Genomic DNA, 21,622 nt, shown 5'->3' on the forward strand with positions numbered 1-21,622 from the left:
ATTGGATTTAAGTCGGGACTTTGACTAGGCGACTCCAAAACCTTTTTTTTTTTTTTTTTTGCCATTTAGACATGGACTTGCTGGTGTGTTTTGGATCATTGCCTTTATAATCCAAGCACTCTTGAACTTAAGATCAGGAACTCATGGCCGCATATTCTCCTACAGGATTTTCTGGTAGAGCCCAAAATCGATCAATTCAACTCGTCCAGGTGCTGAAGTGACAAAGCATCCCCAGGCCATCACACTACCACCACCATGTTTTACTATTGGTATGATGTATTTATAAAATGTGGTGTTAGTTTTATGCCAGATGTAACCTTACTAACAGTCTCATCATTTTACAAAAGTCTTTGGAATAATCAAGATGTTTTTGGCTAATATAAGACAAGGCATTGTGCTCTTTATGGTCAGCCTTGGAACTTGCCTTGGAGCTCTACCATGGATGCCATTTTAGCTCAGTATCCTTCTTATTGTTGAATCGTGAACACTGATCTTGTGAGGCATGCAGTTCTTTAGATGTTGTTCTGGGTTCTTTTATTAGCTCCTGGAAGAGTCGTGATGCACTCTTGTGGTAGGCCGGCCACTTCTGGGAACGTTTACCACTGTTTCTACTTTTCTCCATTCGTGGATAATGGTTCTCACGGTGCTTTGCTTGAGTCCCAAAGCCTTAAAAATGGCTATATCACCCTTTCCAGACTGATACATGCAAATTAAATAGTCATGTGACTTAAGGTTGGGACAATTTTTTTCCTTAATAAATCAGCAGGCCTCTATCTCCATGGTGGTCAAGTGCACTTGTGCTTGTTTAACCCTTAAACTTTCACTTCATTGTTCATGGATTCATCCAAAATAACTTTGAATGCAACAACTCTACTGTTCGGTAAAGCAGATGTGAACTGTATAAAAAGAAAAGATTGCATATTTGTGACTGTTTTTCAAACAAATCGTGTGTTTTCTGTCTGCATCAGGGTGGTATACCTGCAAGTAAGCATGAATGAAGGTCTGTCGTTTATCACCAGCTCCGTACACATCACCACAACCGAGTGTGTAAGTACACATCACATTTAACTACACCCACAAAAGACTGGTATTGCTGACAGATGTTTTTTAAGTGCATGGTAACTGATTGGTAATATATTAAAGCTATCAGTCGAGTATGCATTAAAAGAATGTTTGGCAACCCTTATATAACAAGCTTTCTTTATCCATTTTCCACTTTCCTGCTTTTGCTCTTCTCAGAGCCTCCTCTTTTTCGATACATTTTGCCAGAGGGGTCTTTTTCCCTCACAGTGAGTTCTTTTCTTCTTCTCTTTGCTCTTTTTCCAGCCAAACCACAAGGGCTCTAGAGATTAACGAGCCCTGAAATCTCCTGAAAATGGTTGTAGAAAATGTAAGGGGGTAGCAGGGGTCGCCATGATGGAGTATATCACGTCTTCCTAGCTTAAAAATGGGGTGTGGTGTTTTTTCCACAAACCTCTAACTACAGTCATTATTCCCTGTTATTAATGATAAGACCGGGTCAGGGTACAGACGGTTTGCCAGTGATTATTTAAATGTGGTAAACAATGACATTGCATAGGAATGACAACATTCCTGAGAATACACTTCATTTTGTGCTGCATTTTCTCTGGCAGTTTGACGGCACTATTCTCCTCATTACCCTGCTGGTCCTGTTCCTGTTGTTGGCCTTGTTGTTCATGTGGTGGTTCTGGCCCCTGTGCTGCACAGTAGTAAGTCTACAATTGCTTTTTTTAATCTAACTTCTCTCATGGTGTCAGAGATCGCAATAAAAAAGAAGGTCATGGCTAATTTCAAGTGAAAAAACACAACTAGAAGTCTGGATTCTGTGTCTGTAGTGGATCTCTGTAGGTAAAGTTCAGGATAAATGCTGTTTCCTGTATCTAGTATGAAAATAAAGTTTCACTTAAACTCTAAAATGATAATGGCATAATGTTACTGGGATTTTTTTTGTTCACGATTGTTTAAAAATGCTTGTTTTATCTGTAACACATCCGCAGGTTATTAAAGAGCCCCCACCACCTCCACCCCCACAACCAGTAAGTCATTTTTATTTCCACAAAGTTTCTTTAAAAAATGCTGAAAATAGTGGAAATAGAGGTTCTGCACAATTTTCTTCCATTTAAAGACACTAATGGAAGAGGTTTACTTACTTCTGTCCAAAATACTAAATACAAAGTACTGTCTCAATTATATGACATTTAAAAGTACTTATTATATTATATTATATTATATTATATTATATTATATTATATTATATTATATTATATTATATTATATTATATTAGATTAGATTAGATTAGATTAGATTCAACTTTATTAGCATTTTGCAGAGTACAAATACTGGGCTAATGAAATGCAGTTAGCATCTAACCAGAACTGCAAATAGCAATATACATAAATAAATCTAAATATATAAATATACAAATATATTATTATATGAGTGCAAAGGTACAATATATATTACAATAATACTATATAAACACAGAATTTATTATTTGAAAGTGACCATAAGAGTGCAAAAAAGGACATATGAGGTAGAATGCAATAATTTGTGCACCAGTGAAAGAACATGCAGCAGTAGACAGTAACAGTAAAAGCGTCATGGAAAATGAGGTAAGTGTACAGTATGGAGATATGTTAATGTACAGTGCAGTCTTTATGAGTAGAGTTCGGTGTCAAAAGCCAGCTCAAAAGGTTTAAGTGATTTTGTAATGAAGTGTTTGATATCTATAGATTGTGCTAGCTACGTCCATATACTAAAATACACAATGCAGCTGGTGGGATGGTCCAATGTTTTGTTTCAAACATTGAAATTTTGTCTCATTCATTCTTTCTGTCAGGAATCTGACGACGAGGACGGCATGCCGAAGAAAAAATGGCCAACTGTAGATGCATCATACTACGGCGGACGAGGAGTCGGAGGAATAAAACGAATGGAGGTGAAGGAAATTGCATTCGTGTAATTGACTGCTTATAGAGTTGAAGCAATTAGGACCATCACTGACAATACATGATGTGGATCCAAGAAACTAAAGACTCTCACATAAACCAAAATCAAAAGCCTGTAATAAAACTATGCTAAGTCTGAACATCATATAGAGGTTGTAAAAAATATAGAAAATGCTATGAGATGTCTACAGGAGCCATTTTGCTCTTCAGTAATCCTAGTCAGGGTCTCAAACAATACACATACAGTATGAACAATTCGGTTACATGGCACCATTTCCACACAAATTCACACTAAGGAGGGAATAACTGTAGCCAATTCAACACCGGGCATGCTTTTGAAGGCTGGGAGGAAACCGGTGAGCCCAGAGGAAACCCACATGAACATGGAGAACTGTCAATGGTAATGTGAAACTCTACATTGTCACTAACGCAAGCTCATGATTGAATTCAAGGACCCTGGCACTGTTGTCATTATACAGAGTGACTTACATTTATCTCATTCATACATCTGAGCATCTATGGGGTTAAGGGCCTTAAACAGGGGCCCAGAAGTTGCAGCTTGGTGTGGTTGGGATTTGTACTTACAACCATTTTATCCAATGGCTAAACCGCTAAGCTGCTACATTTGCATGCTCAAATGTATATAAGGTCCTAGGAGCAGTTTGTGACATTTTACGTTTTTTGCAACAATTAACGCTTTAGGTCCGCTGGGGAGGGAAGGGTTCCACTGAAGAGGGTGCCAAGCTGGAGAAACCCAAAAATGCAGTTGTGAAAATGCCTGAGCAGGAGTACGAACCCTTCGAACCCAAGCCTAAAAAACACGGGTACAAGAAGGCTACTCAGAACAGGAAGTGGTACTCCCCAATTAGGGTAAGAAAAACTCACTTGTCATTCACTAAATATCTAGTTTAAGTCTTTTTTCCTTGTGTGTGTGTGTGTGTGTGTGTGTGTGTGTGTTTCAAAGTGTATATGTGTAATATTAAACATTTAAAATGTTCTCTGCTTATGTACTTATGTTCTTATATCCAGGGTAAACTGGATGCAATTTGGGCTCTGTTTCGCCGAGGTTATGACCAAGTTTCACTTATGAGACCACAGCCTGGAGATCACGTGAGTACTCAAACCTATTATCCAGAGACACTGTACTTCTTCTTCTTCTTCTCCTTCTTTTTCTTCTTCTTTTTCTTCTTCTGCTGCTTCTTTTGGCTGTTCCCTTTAAGGGTTGCTACAGCGGATCATACGTCACCATACCATTGTGTACTCTTCATTTGCCTCTTTCAAACCAACCATCTCCATGTCTTCCCTCACCACAACCATAAACCTCCTCCTTGACCTTCTTCTTTTCTCTTCTCCCTGCTGGCTCCATCCTCAGCATTCTTCTACCATTTCATATACCCCATGTCCCTCCTCTGCACATGACCAAACCATTTCAATCTCAATCCAGAGATATTCTACTAAGGACCTCTTATAGACCTCTACTCAGGACCCATTCCATGACATTCCATACATCCCTCCTACATATTCCATGACCACTATACATTAGCCCTATACTTCTTCTCTCCATCTATCATCTCAAAATATATCATATTTTGCATACATCATGGTCAACATCTGCCACCTGCTTCAAATCACTGACCATAAACGAAGTGGTGTAGACCGATTCTAGACATCTTTTTTTCAACGGTCTGGCTCTCATTCCTTTACATCAAACACATGTTTGGGAACACTTTGAACCTGATACGCTTTAGGTTTGAACATAGAACGTTCCTCGTACGTTTTAGGCTGAGCTTTGGTGCAAGTTTGGTGAAACAATGCAACTTCTCACTTTAGCTCACTGGGTTCTACTTAAAACCAGGCATTAATTGTGGAAACTATGCCATAACTGCCTGTAACCACGGTTATTTGCCTTGTTGCAAACATTCTGCGAAATTCCAGGAACGGATTAATTCAATTCAATTCAATTCATTTTTATTTGTATAGAGCTTTTAACAATGAACATTGTGTCAAAGCAGCTTTACACAGATAATGTGGTGATTAAAAGTAAATATGTTCTTAGTAAGTAAGTTTGTCCCTGATGAGCAACTGTGGCAAGGAAAAACTCCCCGAGATGGCATAAGGAAGAAACCTTGAGAGGAACCAGACTCAAGAGGGAACCCATCCTCATCTGGGTTGCACCGAATGTCCATTTGAAGCAGATATACAATGTTGCGGGGTACAGTGATGATGATTAGAAGCGAACTGTATCCTGAGTCAGTGTAGCAGACTGTTGACATTAACTACAGTCCAGTCCATCCTCAAAGCGCCCGTTACAGGAAGAGAAGGATATGGATTATTAAGTGTCCTTATTGTTGTATGAAAGTAATGTCACTGTGCAGTTTGGACTCCGGCAAGACTCGCTATGGCAGCATAACTAAAAGGGAGAACCAGAAGGTAACACAGACATGAGGGATCTCTGGGATAAGAGACGACCCACCACACCACCATCAACAAACCTGAGTGAACGTGTGAATGTGAGGGGACGAAAGCATACAAATATCCCAGTTCACCAAACACTCTATATCCATGATCCCTCCAGATCTGAGCCTTTACCTAAGAAAAAAATCTACTGATCAAAGGCTTGACTAAATAAATACGTTTTCAACCTCGACCTGAACACTGAGACTGTGTCTGAGTCCTGAACACTGGTTGGAAGGCTGTTCCATAACTGTGGGGCTTTATAAGAGAAAGATCTGCCCCCTGTCTTCATTATTTGAGGAACCAACAGATAGCCAGCACCACTGCATTCTGAACTAACTAAAGCTTATTTATGCACTTATTTGCACACCCAGACAGTAAAGCATTACAGTAGTCTAATCTAGAAGTAACAAAAGCATGAACTAGTTTTTCTGCATCCTGTAACGACATCATATTTCTAATTGTAGCAATATTTCTAAGGTAAAAGAAGGCGATCCTGGTGATATTATTAACGTGAGACTCAAAGGAACGACTAGGGTCAATAATCATACCAAGGTCTTTTACAGCCGTACATGCTGAAACAAAAACACCATCCAGAGATGCTACGTAATCGGAAAGTTTACTTCTAGCTGCATGTGGTCCTAGTAAAAGTACTTTCGTCTTCTCTGAGTTGAGCAGAAGAAAGTTATCAAGCATCCACTGTCTAATGTCCTTTACACACTTCTCAACATTGTTAAGCTGATCGCTCTCATCTGGCTTTGCTAAAATATACAGCTGTGTGTCATCAGCATAGCATTGGAAGCAAATCCCATGTTTATGAATAATTTCACCAAGAGGCAGCATATATAAAGAGAAAAGCAGAGGGCCTAAGACAGATCCTTGAGGAACACCAAACTTTACCTCATAGAGTGTGGAGAACTCACCATTTACATCAACAAACTAATAGCGATCAGTCAAATAGGACCTGAACCAAGAGAGAGCTGTTCCCTTTATTCCAACAACGTTCTCAAGTCTAGCAAGTAGTATAGTGTGATCAATGGTGTCAAAAGCTGCACTAAGGTCGAGCAAAACAAGTAAGGTTTACTTGTAAAATAATTTGGATTTATATTAACCGTCTGGATTTCTTGCCTGATGTTTTTTAATTTTATTATTAAAAAGTTCATGAAATTATTACTACCTAATGATGGTGTGCATGTTAGCGCAGTGCTTTCATTTCTTGTTATAAAAATCTAGGATTATGCTTGTTATTTTCTATGAGGGTGGAGAAATATGCTGATCTAGCAGCACTAAGAGATTTTCTATAATTTAAGAGGCTCTGCTTCCATGCTATTTGAAATACTGTTCATTTTGTTTGACGCCATTTACGTTCTAATTTTCGAGTGTTCTGTTTTAAGGTGCGTGTATGATCATTATACCACTGTGCAAATTTTTTCTCCCTGATCATTTTGGTCTTAAGGGGAGCTACATCATCTAGAGTGTAACGTAACATTGATTCTAGGTGTTCAGTGGCCCAGTCGAGCTCTGCGGGGTCGGACAGAGATCTGTCTAATATCGTAATTTCTGGAAGATTATTGATAAAACGTGCTGCTGTAGCTGACGTGAAAGTACGCTTAACACGGTAACGTGGTGAAGTAGAAATGCAATGACTGAGGCAGATTTTAAAAGAGATGAGATAATGGTCTGAAATAGCTTCAGACTGTGGAATTATGACTAAGTTTTTTATTTTTAATCCAAATGTTAACAACAAATCGAGAGTGTGTCCACCACTATGAGTGGGTCCTATAACATTCTGATTAATTCCAACTGACTCTAGAATGGACACAACTGCTGCTCTTAAGGAGTCTTCCTGATTATCAAAATGAATATTAAAGTCACCAATAATTAATGCTTTGTCTAAAGAAGTAGCTAAATTTGTGATGAAATCTGCAAATTCTATTAGAAAATCAGAGTAGGGCCCTGGGTGTCATCACAGAGAGCAGAGGCCGAGAGACGCCCTCCACGGAGACCGGGAACGGGGCCACGCCCTCAGCAGAGACTGGCAGCTGAGCGACCTCCCCTGCAGTGGTCAGGAGCTGAGAGGCAGTCCTGGCGATGACCCGAGGCTGGGCGGAGTCCTCAGCGGAGACCCGGACTGAGTTGAGAGCTCTGGGGATCCCTTGGGTGAAGCGGAGCACTGAGAGGTGGAGTCGCCTTCAGGGAGACTGTGGGGCGAACCGTCGCCTTCGGTGGAGCCCGGGGGCAACAGGACGACTTCCCTTTCGCAGTCTCGGAGGTGAACTGTGGGCTCCGGGATCCCCTTGGATGCAGAGGTGTTCCCGGGGATGCATTGGCGTGGAACCGGGCTCTTCTTCAGACCCTGGAACGGAGCCAAGCTTTCCCAAGAGTCCTGGGACAGAAACGAGCTCTCCTTGGGAATCGGGAGCGGAGCCGAGCTCTCATCAGGGACCTGGATCGAATCCGAGCTCTCATCAGGGACCTGGAGCGAAGAGGAGCTCTCCTGGAAGCCTAGGAGCGAAGAGGAGCTCTCGGGGACTCTCTGGAGCGGAACCGATCTCTCGGGGACTCTCTGGAGCGGAACCAAGCTCTCGGGGACTCTCTGGAGCGGAACCGAGCTCTCGGGGACTCTCTGGAGCAGAACCGAGCTCTCGGGGACTCTCTGGGACAGAGAGGAACTCTCGGGTACTCTCTGGGACAGAGAGGAGCTCTCGGGGACTCTCTGGGACAGAGAGGAGCTCTCGGGTTCGCTCATGGACAGGGAGGAGCTCACAGGTTCGCTCATGGACAGAGAGGAGCTCACGGGCTCGCTCATGGACAGAGAGGAGCTCACGGGCTCGCTCATGGACAGAAAGAAGCTCTCACGGAGGCCTGTGGACGGAACAGAGCTCTCTGTAGGAGCCTGGAGCGGAACGGAGCTCGTGTCGGAGACCTGGAGTGGAGCTGGGCTCCCTTCGGAGACCTGGAGTGAGGCGGAGATCTCCAGGAAATCCTGGGATGGAGCCAAGCTCTTTTGGAGGTCCTGGGCTGGAGCCAAATACTCACGGAGGTCCTGGGGCCGAACGGAGCTCTCCTTGGGACACGGGAACGGTGAGTAACGCGCTTCAGCTGTGCCGGGAGTGAGTGAGTACAGCGCTTCAGCTGTGCCTGATTTGCGCTGCGAGCTTGGGAGCACGCAGAGGCAATGACAGCCTCTGAAGGAGGCGTGGCAGGTGGATTCCTGACACCACCCCCCCCAAATGGGCGGCACCGGATGCCCCCAAACCGCCAACTGCCCGGTGGGCCTGGGCACTTGGAGGAGGGCCCATCCAGTCTTCCAGGGTCGAAGGGGACCCGGCCGGAACCACCACGAAGCCAGGAACAGCAAGGAAGGGCCCGAGGCGAAGCGACCACCACTGCGGAGAGCCGGAACGGGACAACGACCACCAGCATGATCGAGCAACGGCTGCGATCTTCCGGGTTTCCCGGGGGCGGAGCTTGGCTGCCGTGAGATCGCGGCCGAGCGAACCCGACCTCCGAAGTTCGGTCGCGCTGTGTCCACGACGGTAGTCCGATCATTTTTTTTTTTTGTCCGTATATACCTCTTCGGGGGTCGGTTATTCTGTCATGCGGGAAACGGAGGCGGAAGCCGGAGTAACAGCAAACAAAACTTTATTCATAACAAAGGCAGAGGCAAACCAAATACCTGCGCTCGCAGGGATAATCAGATAACGAAGTCCGGGGAAAAAGGAATAATCCAGTGGTGCGCACACAGCGCGGCCCACAACAGTTCAACGTCCGCGGATTTATGGAAAGAACAATCCCGGGTGCATCTGGAAAGAGACGCGGTCCACGCGAAGGGAGAGAGATAGGGAGAGAGTCCGAGTGGAACGGTACGTAGCGGGGATAAGCATACGCGAAACCATAACACCACAAACGCACAGGAACACACTTGAACGGGCATGAACGTGCAATAACCGACGGGGAGTGTGGGTGAATGAGGGGTTTATATTAGAGCCGGGAGTGAGTGAGTAACGCGCTTCAGCTGTGCCTGATTTGCGCTGCGTGCTTGGGAGCACGCGGAGGCAATGACAGCCTCTGAAGGAGGCGTGGCAGGTGGATTCCTGACACTGGGGGTCTATAAATAATAATTAGTGGAATTGACTGACTGGACCTGCTTTCGGACACTGAATATTTTATGTTGGTGTAAAGAACTTCAAATGTTTAACATTTGTGTTTAGTCTTTTGTGTGACGTTTAGATTATTATAGATAGCTGCGACTCCTCTGCCATTTAAACGGGGTTGGTGTATGTAACTATACCCAGGAGGACTCGCTTCATTTAATGCTACATATTCATTCGGTTTAATCCATGTTTCTGTCAAACACATTATATTAAACTCCTAGTCGGTAATAATTTCGTTTATAGTCAGCGTTTTTGACGTGAAAGATCTAATATTCAGCAATCCTATATTTAGATCAGAGCTGCTGGCTGTGCGTTCAGTCCTATTTAATTTAATGTTAATCAGGTTACTAAAACAGACTTTCTGATAATTCCTATATTTTGGTTTTGCTCGGGGGACAGACACAGTCTCAATTTGGTGGATCCTGAGTGACGACTCTGTGCAGCTAGCAGACGGTCGGTTTAGCCTGTCTGTCTGCTCCCTGGCCTTGGCTCTAGACAGTCACTTGTTAACTAGTGCTGTTCTGAGACTATTACCTATACTACAAGAAATAAGAGCAGCACCTTCCCGGGTGGGATGGATACCGTCCAGCCCTAACAGGCCAGCCTTGCCCTCAAAAATGCTCCAATTATTAATGAAGCCCACATTGTTTTTGGAGCACCACTCGGACATCCAGCAGTTCAGCGACCATAACCTGCTGTAGGCTACATCGCCACATCGCATTGGAATGGGGCCAGAACATCGGACATTGCCTTCGCTAATTTACACACCTCTATAATATTACTCTTAGTAACCTCTGACTGTCGAAGGCGTATATCATTAGCTCCTGTATGAAAAACTATCTTAGAGAACCTGTGCTTTCCTAAGAATCTAAGCTGACCTGCTATGTCCGGTGTCCTGGCTCACATAACCTGTGCTGCTGGTGCCCCTAAAGGTCTAGCTAATCTCACGTGTATCAGAATGGAGTCTCCTAAAACCAGAGCTCTTTCAGGTTTCTTAGCAGGTGCTTCACTGAGGAGAGCAAACCTGTTGGACACGTGAAGCGGAGAGGAATGGTGCTCCCGTGGGCAAGCCTTAGCGTTAGCTTTGGCTTTGCGAGTATGCCGCCGAGTCGTCACCCATTCGCCCCGCTGCGAGGGCTCTAATGCCGGAGTCGGGGGAATATTAACTTCACCTAGTGCATCCAGACTTTCCCCTGCAGAACCTGGACTGCTCTCACACTCACTACTTCTCTCTAGACTCTGGATGCGCTCCTCTAATGCTAAGATTTTCTCCGTCAAAGAGCAAACTAGCTTACACTTCTCACAGATAAAATTATCGCTAACAACGGAGAGAGACTGACTAAACATGTCACACTTCACACACTGAATGAACTGGATGTTCAGAGAAATGACGTACCTTAATGTGGTTAATTAGTGGTTACAATTAATTTACTAATGGAAGAGATGCACGACCTCTTCTCTAAATGCCATCACTCTCCCCGCTGCGCAGCGAGCAGGCTATGACGAGAGCGCCGAAGAATGCGCAGACCTACTTTTTTCTGCTGTCCCAAGCATGGAAAACAAGTGAAATTGGCATTATTTCCTGTATCAGGTTACCTTCTGAGAGTGCACAACCCCAGCGGTTCTTGTATTGCATATTTCCTCAAGTTTTTCACTGTTGCCTTCAAAAAAGGTGTACTTCTTCGCCATCACGAGTAGCGATAGGAAGATCGGATTATTTTAGATTATTTTTATTTGATTCAGATCTTTGAATCTCGTTCCTCAAAATGAACAAATCTTTTTTGATTCATTTTATTCTTTTGATCAGAAATAAATGAAAATTTTATATTTTCAATAAGCAGATCCCCCAAAACACGTCTACATACACAAACTTTGCCAATATGTATATACTGAGCTACGTGACAAAAGAACTCGGACCAGGGGACTCATGAGATAAATTACTCGATTCTGCATAACATTAATGGAACTCACATGATAAAAGAACAAACGGCTCGGGCTCGAGAGGTAAAGTATTTGATTCTGTGTCCTGTACACAACCTACAGAGATTTTGCGATGCTTTTCTCATGTAGTAGAAGGATCTTTTGGATCTTTGAGACGACTCGTTCTTCTGAGTCACATAAAAATTTTGTTCAAAGTGAACAAATCATTCCCACCCTGATGAATGCCATCCTTTTGGTTTTCATAGCAGTATTTGAGCATATATGTCTTGTTGCCATAGAGGTTGCCATAGGAACACACTTAAAGGCCACCAAGGGCAGTTTAATGTTCCCATAAAGCATTCTTCAAAAATGTTTTTCAATTCCATATTGTTTGAAAGCCAGATGCCATTTTAGTGATTCATGGACCTTCTAACACTCATGTCTATTAATACAGTAAGTTACAGAATTCGCTCGCCATCGTGCACTGGTATTTCTTGAGAAATGAGGAATTTATTCAATTTCTGTAGATGATTTAGAGGAACACACTTTGTTTTTTATTTCATTTTGGTTGTATCTTTAGGCGTTTGTTAGCACTTTGCACTTCCAGTCTGTATCTTTGACTGGAATGAAAGGAAATGAATGTGAAGGTACAGCTTAGTACTATTTTCTTTCTAAAAGTCTAGGTTACACTGTCCAAAGCAGTTTGTAAGTGTGTGTGTGTCTGTGTGTTTCATAGCACTCGTAGCATGTCATTAACTTTCACCAGTCTGTTTTTCTCATCTGTACTCTTTGGCCCGGCTCTCCTTTGCAGCTACACAGGGTCTCAGTTATGCAGCTTCAGAAAGTTTCAACAGCTCTGACGTCAAAAAGCAGTGGGCAGACCTTCGTAACCTTAATTAGTGGCTTCAAGTTACACACACACACACACACACACACACACACACACACACACACACACACACACACACACACATCAGCAGACTGGTGAGATGAGGTCATTTGCAGTTCCAGAGCAGCCACTTCAAACACGTAACACTTCATCATTAGACGAGGAACAAAGCGCTTTACGGGGCTGGGTCGAATTGTAGGCATGTCAGGAGATCATGGACAAATTCACACAATTCTGTTTTTGGGTTCAATTCAACTTCACATTGTTCAAAAGCAGCTCTGAAGAAATTCAGGTGTAGATTTCTATTTAGATCCATAATAAATCTGATGGACTCCATGTTGGACAAACCCAAATACATATTCCATGACCCCTATACATTAGCCCTATACTTCTTCTCTCCATATATCATCTCAAAATATATCATAGGCATACATCATGGCCAACATCTGCCACCTGCTTCAAATCACTGACCATAAACGAAGTGGTGTAGACCAATTGTAGACATCTTTTTTTCAACTGTCTGGCTCTCATTCCTTCACATCAAACACGTTTGGGAACACTTTGAACCTAATAAGCTTTAGGTTTGAACATAGAACGTTCCTCGTACGTTTTAGGCTGAGCTTTGGTGCAAGTTTGGTGCAACAATGAAACTTCTCACTTTAGCTCACTGGGTTCTACTTAAAACCAGGCATTAATTGTGGAAACTATGCCATAACTGCCTGTAACCACGGTAATTTGCCTTGTTGCAAACATTCTGCGAAATTCCAGGAACGGATTAGTGGTTACAATTAATTTAAAAAGATGGAAGAGATGCACGCTCAATGGCTTTTGTCAAAAACAGCTTAGAGTTTTATTCAGCAGGAGCAAACCTCGACCTCTTTTCTCCAAATGGCATCGCTCTCCCCGCTGCGCAGCGAGCAGGCTATGACGAGAGTGCCGAAGAATGCGCAGACCTACTTTTTCTGCTGTCCCAAGCATGGAAAACAAGTGAAATTGGCATTATTTCCTGTATCAGGTTACCTTCTGAGAGTGCACAACCCCAGCGGTTCTTGTATTGCATATTTCCTTAAGTTTTTCACTGTTGCCTTCAAAAAAGGTGTACTTCTTCGCCATCACGAGTAGCGATAGGAAGATCGGATTATTTTAGATTATTTTTATTTGATTCAGATCTTTGAATCTCGTTCCTCAAAATGAACAAATCTTTTTTTATTCATTTTATTCTTTTGATCAAAAATAAATGAAAATTTTATATTTTCAATAAGCAGATCCCCCAAAACACGTCTACATACACAAACTTTGCCAATATGTATATACTGAGCTACGTGACAAAAGAACTCGGACCAGGGGACTCATGAGATAAATTACTCGATTCTGCATAACATTAAAGAAACTCACATGATAAAAGAACAAACGGCTCGGGCTCGAGAGGTAAAGTATTTGATTCTGTGTCCTGTACACAACCTACAGAGATTTTGCGATGCTTTTCTCATGTAGTAGAAGGATCTTTTGGATCTTTGAGACGACTCGTTCTTCTGAGTCACATAAAAATTTTGTTCAAAGTGAACAAATCATTTCCATCATTACGCGATCCGGACTGATGAATGCCATCCTTTTGGTTTTCATAGCAGTATTTGAGCATATATGTCTTGTTGCCATAGAGGTTGCCATAGGAACACACTTAAAGGCCACCAAGGGCAGTTTAATGTTCCCATAAGGCATTCTTCAAAAATGTTTTTCAGTTGCATATTGTTTGAAAGCCAGATGCCATTTTAGTGATTCATGGACCTTCTAACACTCATGTATATTAATACAATGAGTTACAGTATTCGCTCGCCATCGTGCACTGGTATTTTTTTGAGAAATGAGGAATTTATTCAGTTTCTGTAGATGATTTAGAGGAACACACTTTGTTTCTATTTCATTTTGGTTGTATCTTTAGGCATACTCTTTGGCCCGGCTCTCCTTTGCAGCTACACAGGGTCTCAGTTATGCAGCTTCAGAAAGTTTCAACAGCTCTGACGTCAAAAAGCAGTGGGCAGACATTCGTAACCTTAATTAGTGGCTTCAAGTTACACACACACACACACACACACACACACACACACACACACACACACACACACATCAGCAGACTGGTGAGATGAGGTCATTTGCAGTTCCAGAGCAGCTACTTCAAACACGTAACACTTCATCATTAGACGAGGAACAAAGCGCTTTACGGGGCTGGGTCGAATTGTAGGCATGTCAGGAGATCATGGACAAATTCACACAATTCTGTTTTTGGGTTCAATTTAACTTCACATTGTTCTAAAGCAACTCTGAAGAAATTCAGGTGTAGATTTCTATTTAGATCCATAATAAATCTGATGGACTCCATGATGGACAAACCCAAAGAGGAACCAGAGTCAAATGTAAATCTCTTCAGGGTGATAAAAAGTAGTAAGTTTATAAATCATGACAGTATACAGAGGTAGTCAAGACATTACTATGGGCTCAATAAGAACAGTGTAGTCTCAGTACAAATCTGCAATCCAGGAGAATTTATTCACTTACTCAAGGATTTGGACTGTAATTAATAATTAATAATAAATGTAATTATTGAGGATGGCTATTATACTTGGATGTTCACTGGTTTGGAAAAATGGTAGCTCAGTGGTCAAGATGTTGATGATTAGAAGGTTGGAAACACCACCACAGCTGCCACCGTTGGGCCCTCGATCAAGGCCCTTAACCCTGAACTGTTTCATGAATAAGAGCATTTGCAAAAATAGCATAAATGTAAATGCAAGTATAAATCTTTATGATGAGCAGGAGCACATTGACAGCTTACATTATGGCAGCTTGATGGTGCTGGGATTTAAACTTATGACCTTATGATCAGAAATCCAACATCTTAACCACTAAAATATTAATAGTGTCAGGGGGAATCAGGAAGAGAGTGATAGAAGAGTGTTCACACCGAACTTGACGAATAGAAATACAGTGAGGAAAATAAGTATTTGAACACCCTGCTATTTTGCAAGTTCTCCCACTTAAAAATCATCAAGGGGTCTGAAATTGTCATCGTAGGTGCATGTCCACTGTGAGAGACATAATCTAAAAAAAAAAAATCCAGAAATCACAATATATGATTTTTAAACTATTTATTTGTATGATACAGCTGCAAATAAGTATTTGAACACCTGTCTATCAGCTAGAATTCTGACCCTCAAAGACCTGTTAGTCTGCCTTTAAAATGTCCACCTCCACTACATTTATTATCCTAAATTAGATGCACCTGTTTGAGGTCATTAGCTGCATAAAGACACCTGTCCACCCCATACAATCAGTAAGAATCCAACTACTAACATGGCCAAGACCAAAGAGCTGTCCAAAGACACTGGAGACAAAATTGTACACCTCCACAAGACTGGAAAGGGCTACGGGGAAATTGCCAAGCAGCTTGGTGAAAAAAGGTCCACTGTTGTAGCAATCATTAGAAAATGGAAGAAGCTAAACATGACTGTCAATCTCCCTCGGACTGGGTCTCCATGCAAGATCTCACCTTGTGGGGTCTCAATGATCCTAAGGAAGGTGAGAAATCAGCCCAGAACTACACGGGAGGAGCTGGTCAATGACCTGAAAAGAGCTGGGACCACCGTTTTCAAGGTTACTGTTGGTAATACACTAAGACGTCATGGTTTGAAATCATGCATGGCACGGAAGGTTCCCCTGCTTAAACCAGCACGTGTCCAGGCACATCTTAAGTTTGCCAATGACAATTTGGATGATCCAGAGGAGTCATGGGAGAAAGTCATGTGGTCAGATTAGACCAAAATAGAACTTTTGGTTTATAATTCCACTAAACGTGTTTGGAGGAAGAAGAATGATGAGTACCATCCCAAGAACACCATCCCTACTGTGAAGCATGGGGGTGGTAGCATCATGCTTTGGGGTGTTTTTCTGCACATGGGACAGGCGACTGCACTGTATTAAGGAGAGGATGAACGGGGCCATGTATTGCGAGATTTTGGGGAACAACCTCCTTCCCTCAGTTAGAGCATTGAAGATGGGTCGAGGCTGGGTCTTCCAACATGACTATGACCCGAAGCACACAGCCAGGATAACCAAGGAGTGGCTCTGTAAGAAGCATATCACGGTTCTGGTGTGGCCTAGCCAGTCTCCAGATCTAAACCCAATAGAGAATCTTTGGAGGGAGCTCAGGCCAGAAACCTGACTGATCTAGAGAAGATCTGTGTGGAGGAGTGGGCCAAAATCCCTCCTGCAGTGTGTGCAAACCTGGTGAAAAACTACAGGAAACGTCTGACCTCTGTAATTTCAAACAAAGGCTACTGTACCAAATATTAACATTGACTTTCTCAGGTGTTCAAATACTTATTTGCAGCTGTATCATACAAATAAATAGTTAAAAAATCATACATTGTGATTTCTGGATTTTCTTTTTAGATTATGTCTCTCACAGTGGACATGCACCTACAATGACAATTTCAGACCCCTCCATGATTTCTAAGTGGGAGAACTTGCAAAATAGCAGGGTGTTCAAATACTTATTTTCCTCACTGTATATTGGTAGAAGAAAATAAGTAGAAGTAATAAAGGAGAATGATTTGGTTTTGAGGAATTTAAACTTTTTTTTCTATGACCCATATTTTATAAGTTAGACAGAATTCCTCAGTGGTTTTCTAAGGAGCTCGGCCAAAATGCACCAGACAGAAAGACAAAAGAAGGAAAGGAAAACAAAGAGTGAGTAAAATGGCTGCACACCTCTGATTAAAAAGAGGTGGAGGGCTAATAGTCTGGCTGAGAGAAAGAGAGAGAGAGAAAGAGGTATGTGCCACAGTTGAATCTCTTCATTCTTGTTTCTCTGTTTCATCTTTCCCCCAGGGCCGATGCATCAACTTCACCCGGGTGAAAGAGGAGGCAGCGAAGGCCCCCATCAGCGCACAAAGTCCACCCCCGCCTCCTCCCGACTACTCCCAGGCACCACCTCCTGCAAGTCCACTTCCTCAGACTCCGCCCCCTCGAGGACCTCCTGTGGCCCCGGGTCCACCGCCCACCGAGCTCCACCTACCGCACCGTGTCCGCCTCCTGCTCGACCCCCTCCCAAACCCTGAGAGCCGACAATAAGAGCATCAGTTAGATTTTTTTCCAGCCGAAATATGCTCCTCTCACCAAAAGAGTAATCCACACAAAAATATTTATCAGCGTCAGATAGCCTTTAGTATGTGCTTTGTTGCTGGACAGCAAAAAAAAAAGAAATAAATAAAAAAAATATATTGTAACAATATCAACAAATCCAATAAAGGAAAGATGCTAATATCAACTACTGAATATACCACAAGTGGCAGAGACAATTATGAGTGCATTATATTGCCTTTTAGATAAAATAAAAAAAATTCTGTAAAAATAAATTTCTTTACCTGTAAGCTCATTTGGAAACAGTACAACCGATCAGGTTCACATGAAGTCAACTATGAGGTTTTGTTCGATTGCATGTCCTCTTTTTGTCCAGTGGTTCTAAATGAAAAAAGGAGGGATTTCTGGAAGCATGAATCTCGCATGTTTTTGGGTCGTTCTCTTATTGGCGTTCTCTTATCAATTCGAATTCGAATTTACCGAATACTCTCTCAGGTCAGTCATAGTGTCGCAAGTCAGGATCGTGCAAGAATGAATCCAAGTCACACCGTGTCTCCAGTAGTGTAGTGTAGCTGTCCAGCTGGCGAAAGAGGAACTGGTGAGGAGCTCGACATTTAGAAACGGCGTCTGGTCCGGTTATAGCTTGTTGCAAATGGTGTGTGTTCTTTGCTTTTTTTTGTAAAAAAGAAAAAAAAATCACGTCATGTACATGTATGCAGCCGGGGGAATATTTCTCATCGTAATTTGTACGTATTATATTCCATAGTTCCCACGACTGTACTGTATTTCCCCGTGCTTCCTCCATGTCCTTTTGTAACACCATTGAACACATCGTAACTGCAGGGCAGTTGACAGTATCTAATTTATTTTTTCCCCCCCAAGCAAGAGCGAGTGAGTTACTTGAATACGACAAGGTGTCCGCTGTACAAACCACCGCACACTGTGCATGTAAGGATTTCAAACAAGTCACTTTCTATACAGTTTTTTTTTTTTTTCTCTTGTTATTCACTCTGTTATATGACTTTTCTTGTACCCTCCCCTACTCTAAATATAATTTCCTAAACGTTTTAATATCCCTGTGTTTTGATCAAAAATGAGCACTTTTACATGTAAAATGTTTTTTAACGTTAATGAACTAAATAAGCAACGAGGCAATATTACAATTTTCTACAAACCACATTTTTTTATTGGCCTCGAGTCAAAAGTGTATTACGTCTTACGGTAATAATACGCTATCGTGACATGGACGTAACTTCGTAAGCATCTAGTGAAAGGCGAGTAAACTGTTTCCTTTTTATACGCTATCAATAAAGATCATTTTCCAAGCTTTTATTTGTTACGCGTTATTTTACGCCGCCGCTAAGTTACATGTGATGTCTAATCTTGTGTTCGGGGTTCGCTGCAGCAGGTAAAGCCTACAAACAGGGACGACATGGACTACAGTCAAATCGACTGATCACTGCATGTTTTTGGAATGTGAAAGGGTTAGCACGGTGGTTAAGATGAATGTCATGAGTTCAAATCCCAGCACCACCAGGCTGCCACTGCTGAGTCACTCTGGATGAGGGTCTGGTAAACATTAACGGCATCTGTGGGAAATTGTAGTTTAGCAGTTTCCGGTAGTTACCACAACCACTGGATTTTTGACCAGAATGTCTTGAGATCAAATCGTAGCACCACCAAGCTATCACTGCTGGGCCCTTCAGCAAGGCCCATAACTCTCACCTGCTCAGTGCAAAAATTGCTTTGATTAGATGGTTGTGAGTTCAAATCCCAGCACCACCAAACTGCTGTGGCTGGGCCCTTGAGCAAGGCCCTTAACCTTCACCTGCTCAGGTGTATAAATGAGTTAAACATAAGTCACTGTGGATAAGGCTGTATGCCAAAACAGGCGTAAATGTAAATGGAACAAATACTTGTTGGAAGTGGTTACAACACTGGACTTTGATCAGAAGGTCATAAGTTAAAATGCCAGCACCACAAAGCTGCTGTGGCTGGGCCCTTAAACAAGGCCCTTAACACTCAACTACTGGATAAAGGCCTCTGCTCACTGTCATAAATGTAATTCTCGTGTAAAATTATAGCTCAGTGGTTACACCACCAAGCTGCCACAGCTGGGCCCTTTAGCAAGGCCCTTTGCCCTACTTAGTTTTATAAATGATATAAGTCGCTCTGGAAAAGGGTGTTGGCCAAATGACGTAAACGTGAATGGTACACGCATTTTTGGGAAGGTCATGAGTTCAAATACCAGCATCACTAAGCTGCCACAGCTGGAACATCAAACAAACCCATTAACCCCTCAACTTTAAATCTTAATGGATTGTGTTTCTATGCTGATTTTGGATTTATCTGCCTGACTATTAAACTTTTCTTTTGCTGCAACATTACAGTACAGACCAAAAGTTTATATATATTATATATACAGTACAGACCAAAAGTTTGGACACACCTTCTCATTCAAAGAGTTTTCTTTATTTTCATGACTATGAAAATTGTAGAGTCACACTGAAGGCATCAAAACTATGAATTAACACGTGGAATTATATACATAACAAAAAAGTGAACTGAAAATATGTCATATTGTAGGTTCTTCAAAGTAGGCGTCAAGAGAATGCCAAGAGTGTGCAAAGCAGTAATCTAAGCAAAAGGTGGCTACTTTGAAGAAGCTTCAATATGACATATTTTCAGTTGTTTCACACTTTTCATAGTCATGAAAATAAAGAAAACTCTTTGAATGAGAAGGTGTGTACTGTATATGTACTGTGTATATATATATATATATATATATATATATATATATATATATATATATATATATATATATATATATATTTTATTTATTTTTTTTTTTTTTCAAATTAATTGCTACAGAAGTGAATCAAGATAACTCCCACCTTCAGTATTTACCCTGATGGTTCTCTTCATGCTCCATGGTTTTGTGGGCGTCACTAAAGTGTTAATAATCTGTGTCAGGGAAGCGGTTTGTAGGTGACCACCACAGGCACCCGAGTTTGATGAAAATCCGCTATTCATGAAACCTTTTGTTAAATGCAGCAGAAAATGACGGTGTGGTTTGGCTTAGACAGACATTTACACAAAGCCTTATTAAAAGATTGATTAACGAGGCTCAGTGTGTGCAGCATGGACCTTTGCAGGACTGGAACCACTTCATGTTTCAACATTTTGTGGACACATGACCCCATTCAATATTTAGTCTCCATTTTCTGTTATAAAAATCTCTAATCTTCTGAGAAGATGTTCCCCTAGAAAGTACATTCTTGTAAACAGAGCTAGTCTCAAAACTTCATACAGTGGTGGGCCTCTGAGTCAGGTGGCTCAACACTGGTGTCCATATAGGCAACTAGATGAAGATCAAATGGATCTAACCATGTGAAGATGGTTTCTCAGTGGTTATGGTTTTGGTTTAATGATCAGAAGGTCAACACCAGCATCACTCAAGCTGCCACTCTTGGGACCCTTGAGCAAGGCGCTTTACCCATTGTGCTCCAGGGTGATCATAGCAGACCCTGCCCTCTAACCCCAGCTTTCTATCATCAGTGGGATGTGCAAAGACCTTTTTTTTTCGGTGGGATCAATAAAATATTATATATATTAAAAAAAGATAAAGATTTAAAAATTATTTTTTGGCCTCCTCTCAGGCGTTTTTAATCATTTGTAGAATAAGAAACCTCAAATGATTAAAAACGTCTGAGAGAATCCAACCCGCCCTCTGACAGATTGAAGTTTCACTGATCCGTGACAGACACAGAAGCATTTCGGAGGCAGTAATTTAAATATTTAACAATGTCTGGGGGATTTTGTAAAGATACAGTATATTCTGTTCTATTTTAATTCCCTAAATACATTTTTGATTGTTTTTCAGTGCAATGATGTTTGCGTTGTACTTCACTGCACTGGCAATTTAGTTGATTTAGCTCCCCCTATAAGCAACTATAGGCAAGACTTGACAATTTTTATTCGAATCCTTGTTCAGCGACACCCCTAAACTCAACTATAATATGTGGACTATGTGTAATGTCTACAATACGAAGTCCTTTTGAATAAATAATGATGCTTTTGATTAAGCCCAAACACA

At 41.8% G+C, this 21,622-nt stretch overlaps 1 protein-coding gene across 1 annotated transcript in view; it reads left to right on the top strand.

Moving 5' to 3' along the window:
• Positions 1–18,856, top strand: part of antxr1c (ANTXR cell adhesion molecule 1c) — a 30,408-nt gene extending 11,552 nt beyond the window's left edge. The window contains exons 12-18 of the mRNA XM_046854029.1: positions 969–1,047; positions 1,635–1,730; positions 2,019–2,057; positions 2,862–2,960; positions 3,673–3,840; positions 4,000–4,080; positions 17,275–18,856. Of these exons, the coding sequence (XP_046709985.1) occupies positions 969–1,047; positions 1,635–1,730; positions 2,019–2,057; positions 2,862–2,960; positions 3,673–3,840; positions 4,000–4,080; positions 17,275–17,517 (805 nt within the window). The 3' untranslated portion in view covers positions 17,518–18,856. The remainder of the gene's footprint in view (positions 1–968; positions 1,048–1,634; positions 1,731–2,018; positions 2,058–2,861; positions 2,961–3,672; positions 3,841–3,999; positions 4,081–17,274) is intronic.
• Positions 18,857–21,622: the final 2,766 nt, after the last annotated feature.

The sequence above is a fragment of the Silurus meridionalis genome, chromosome 7 (assembly GCF_014805685.1).
Source record: "Silurus meridionalis isolate SWU-2019-XX chromosome 7, ASM1480568v1, whole genome shotgun sequence".
In the NCBI taxonomy this organism is placed as follows: Eukaryota; Metazoa; Chordata; class Actinopteri; order Siluriformes; family Siluridae; genus Silurus; species Silurus meridionalis.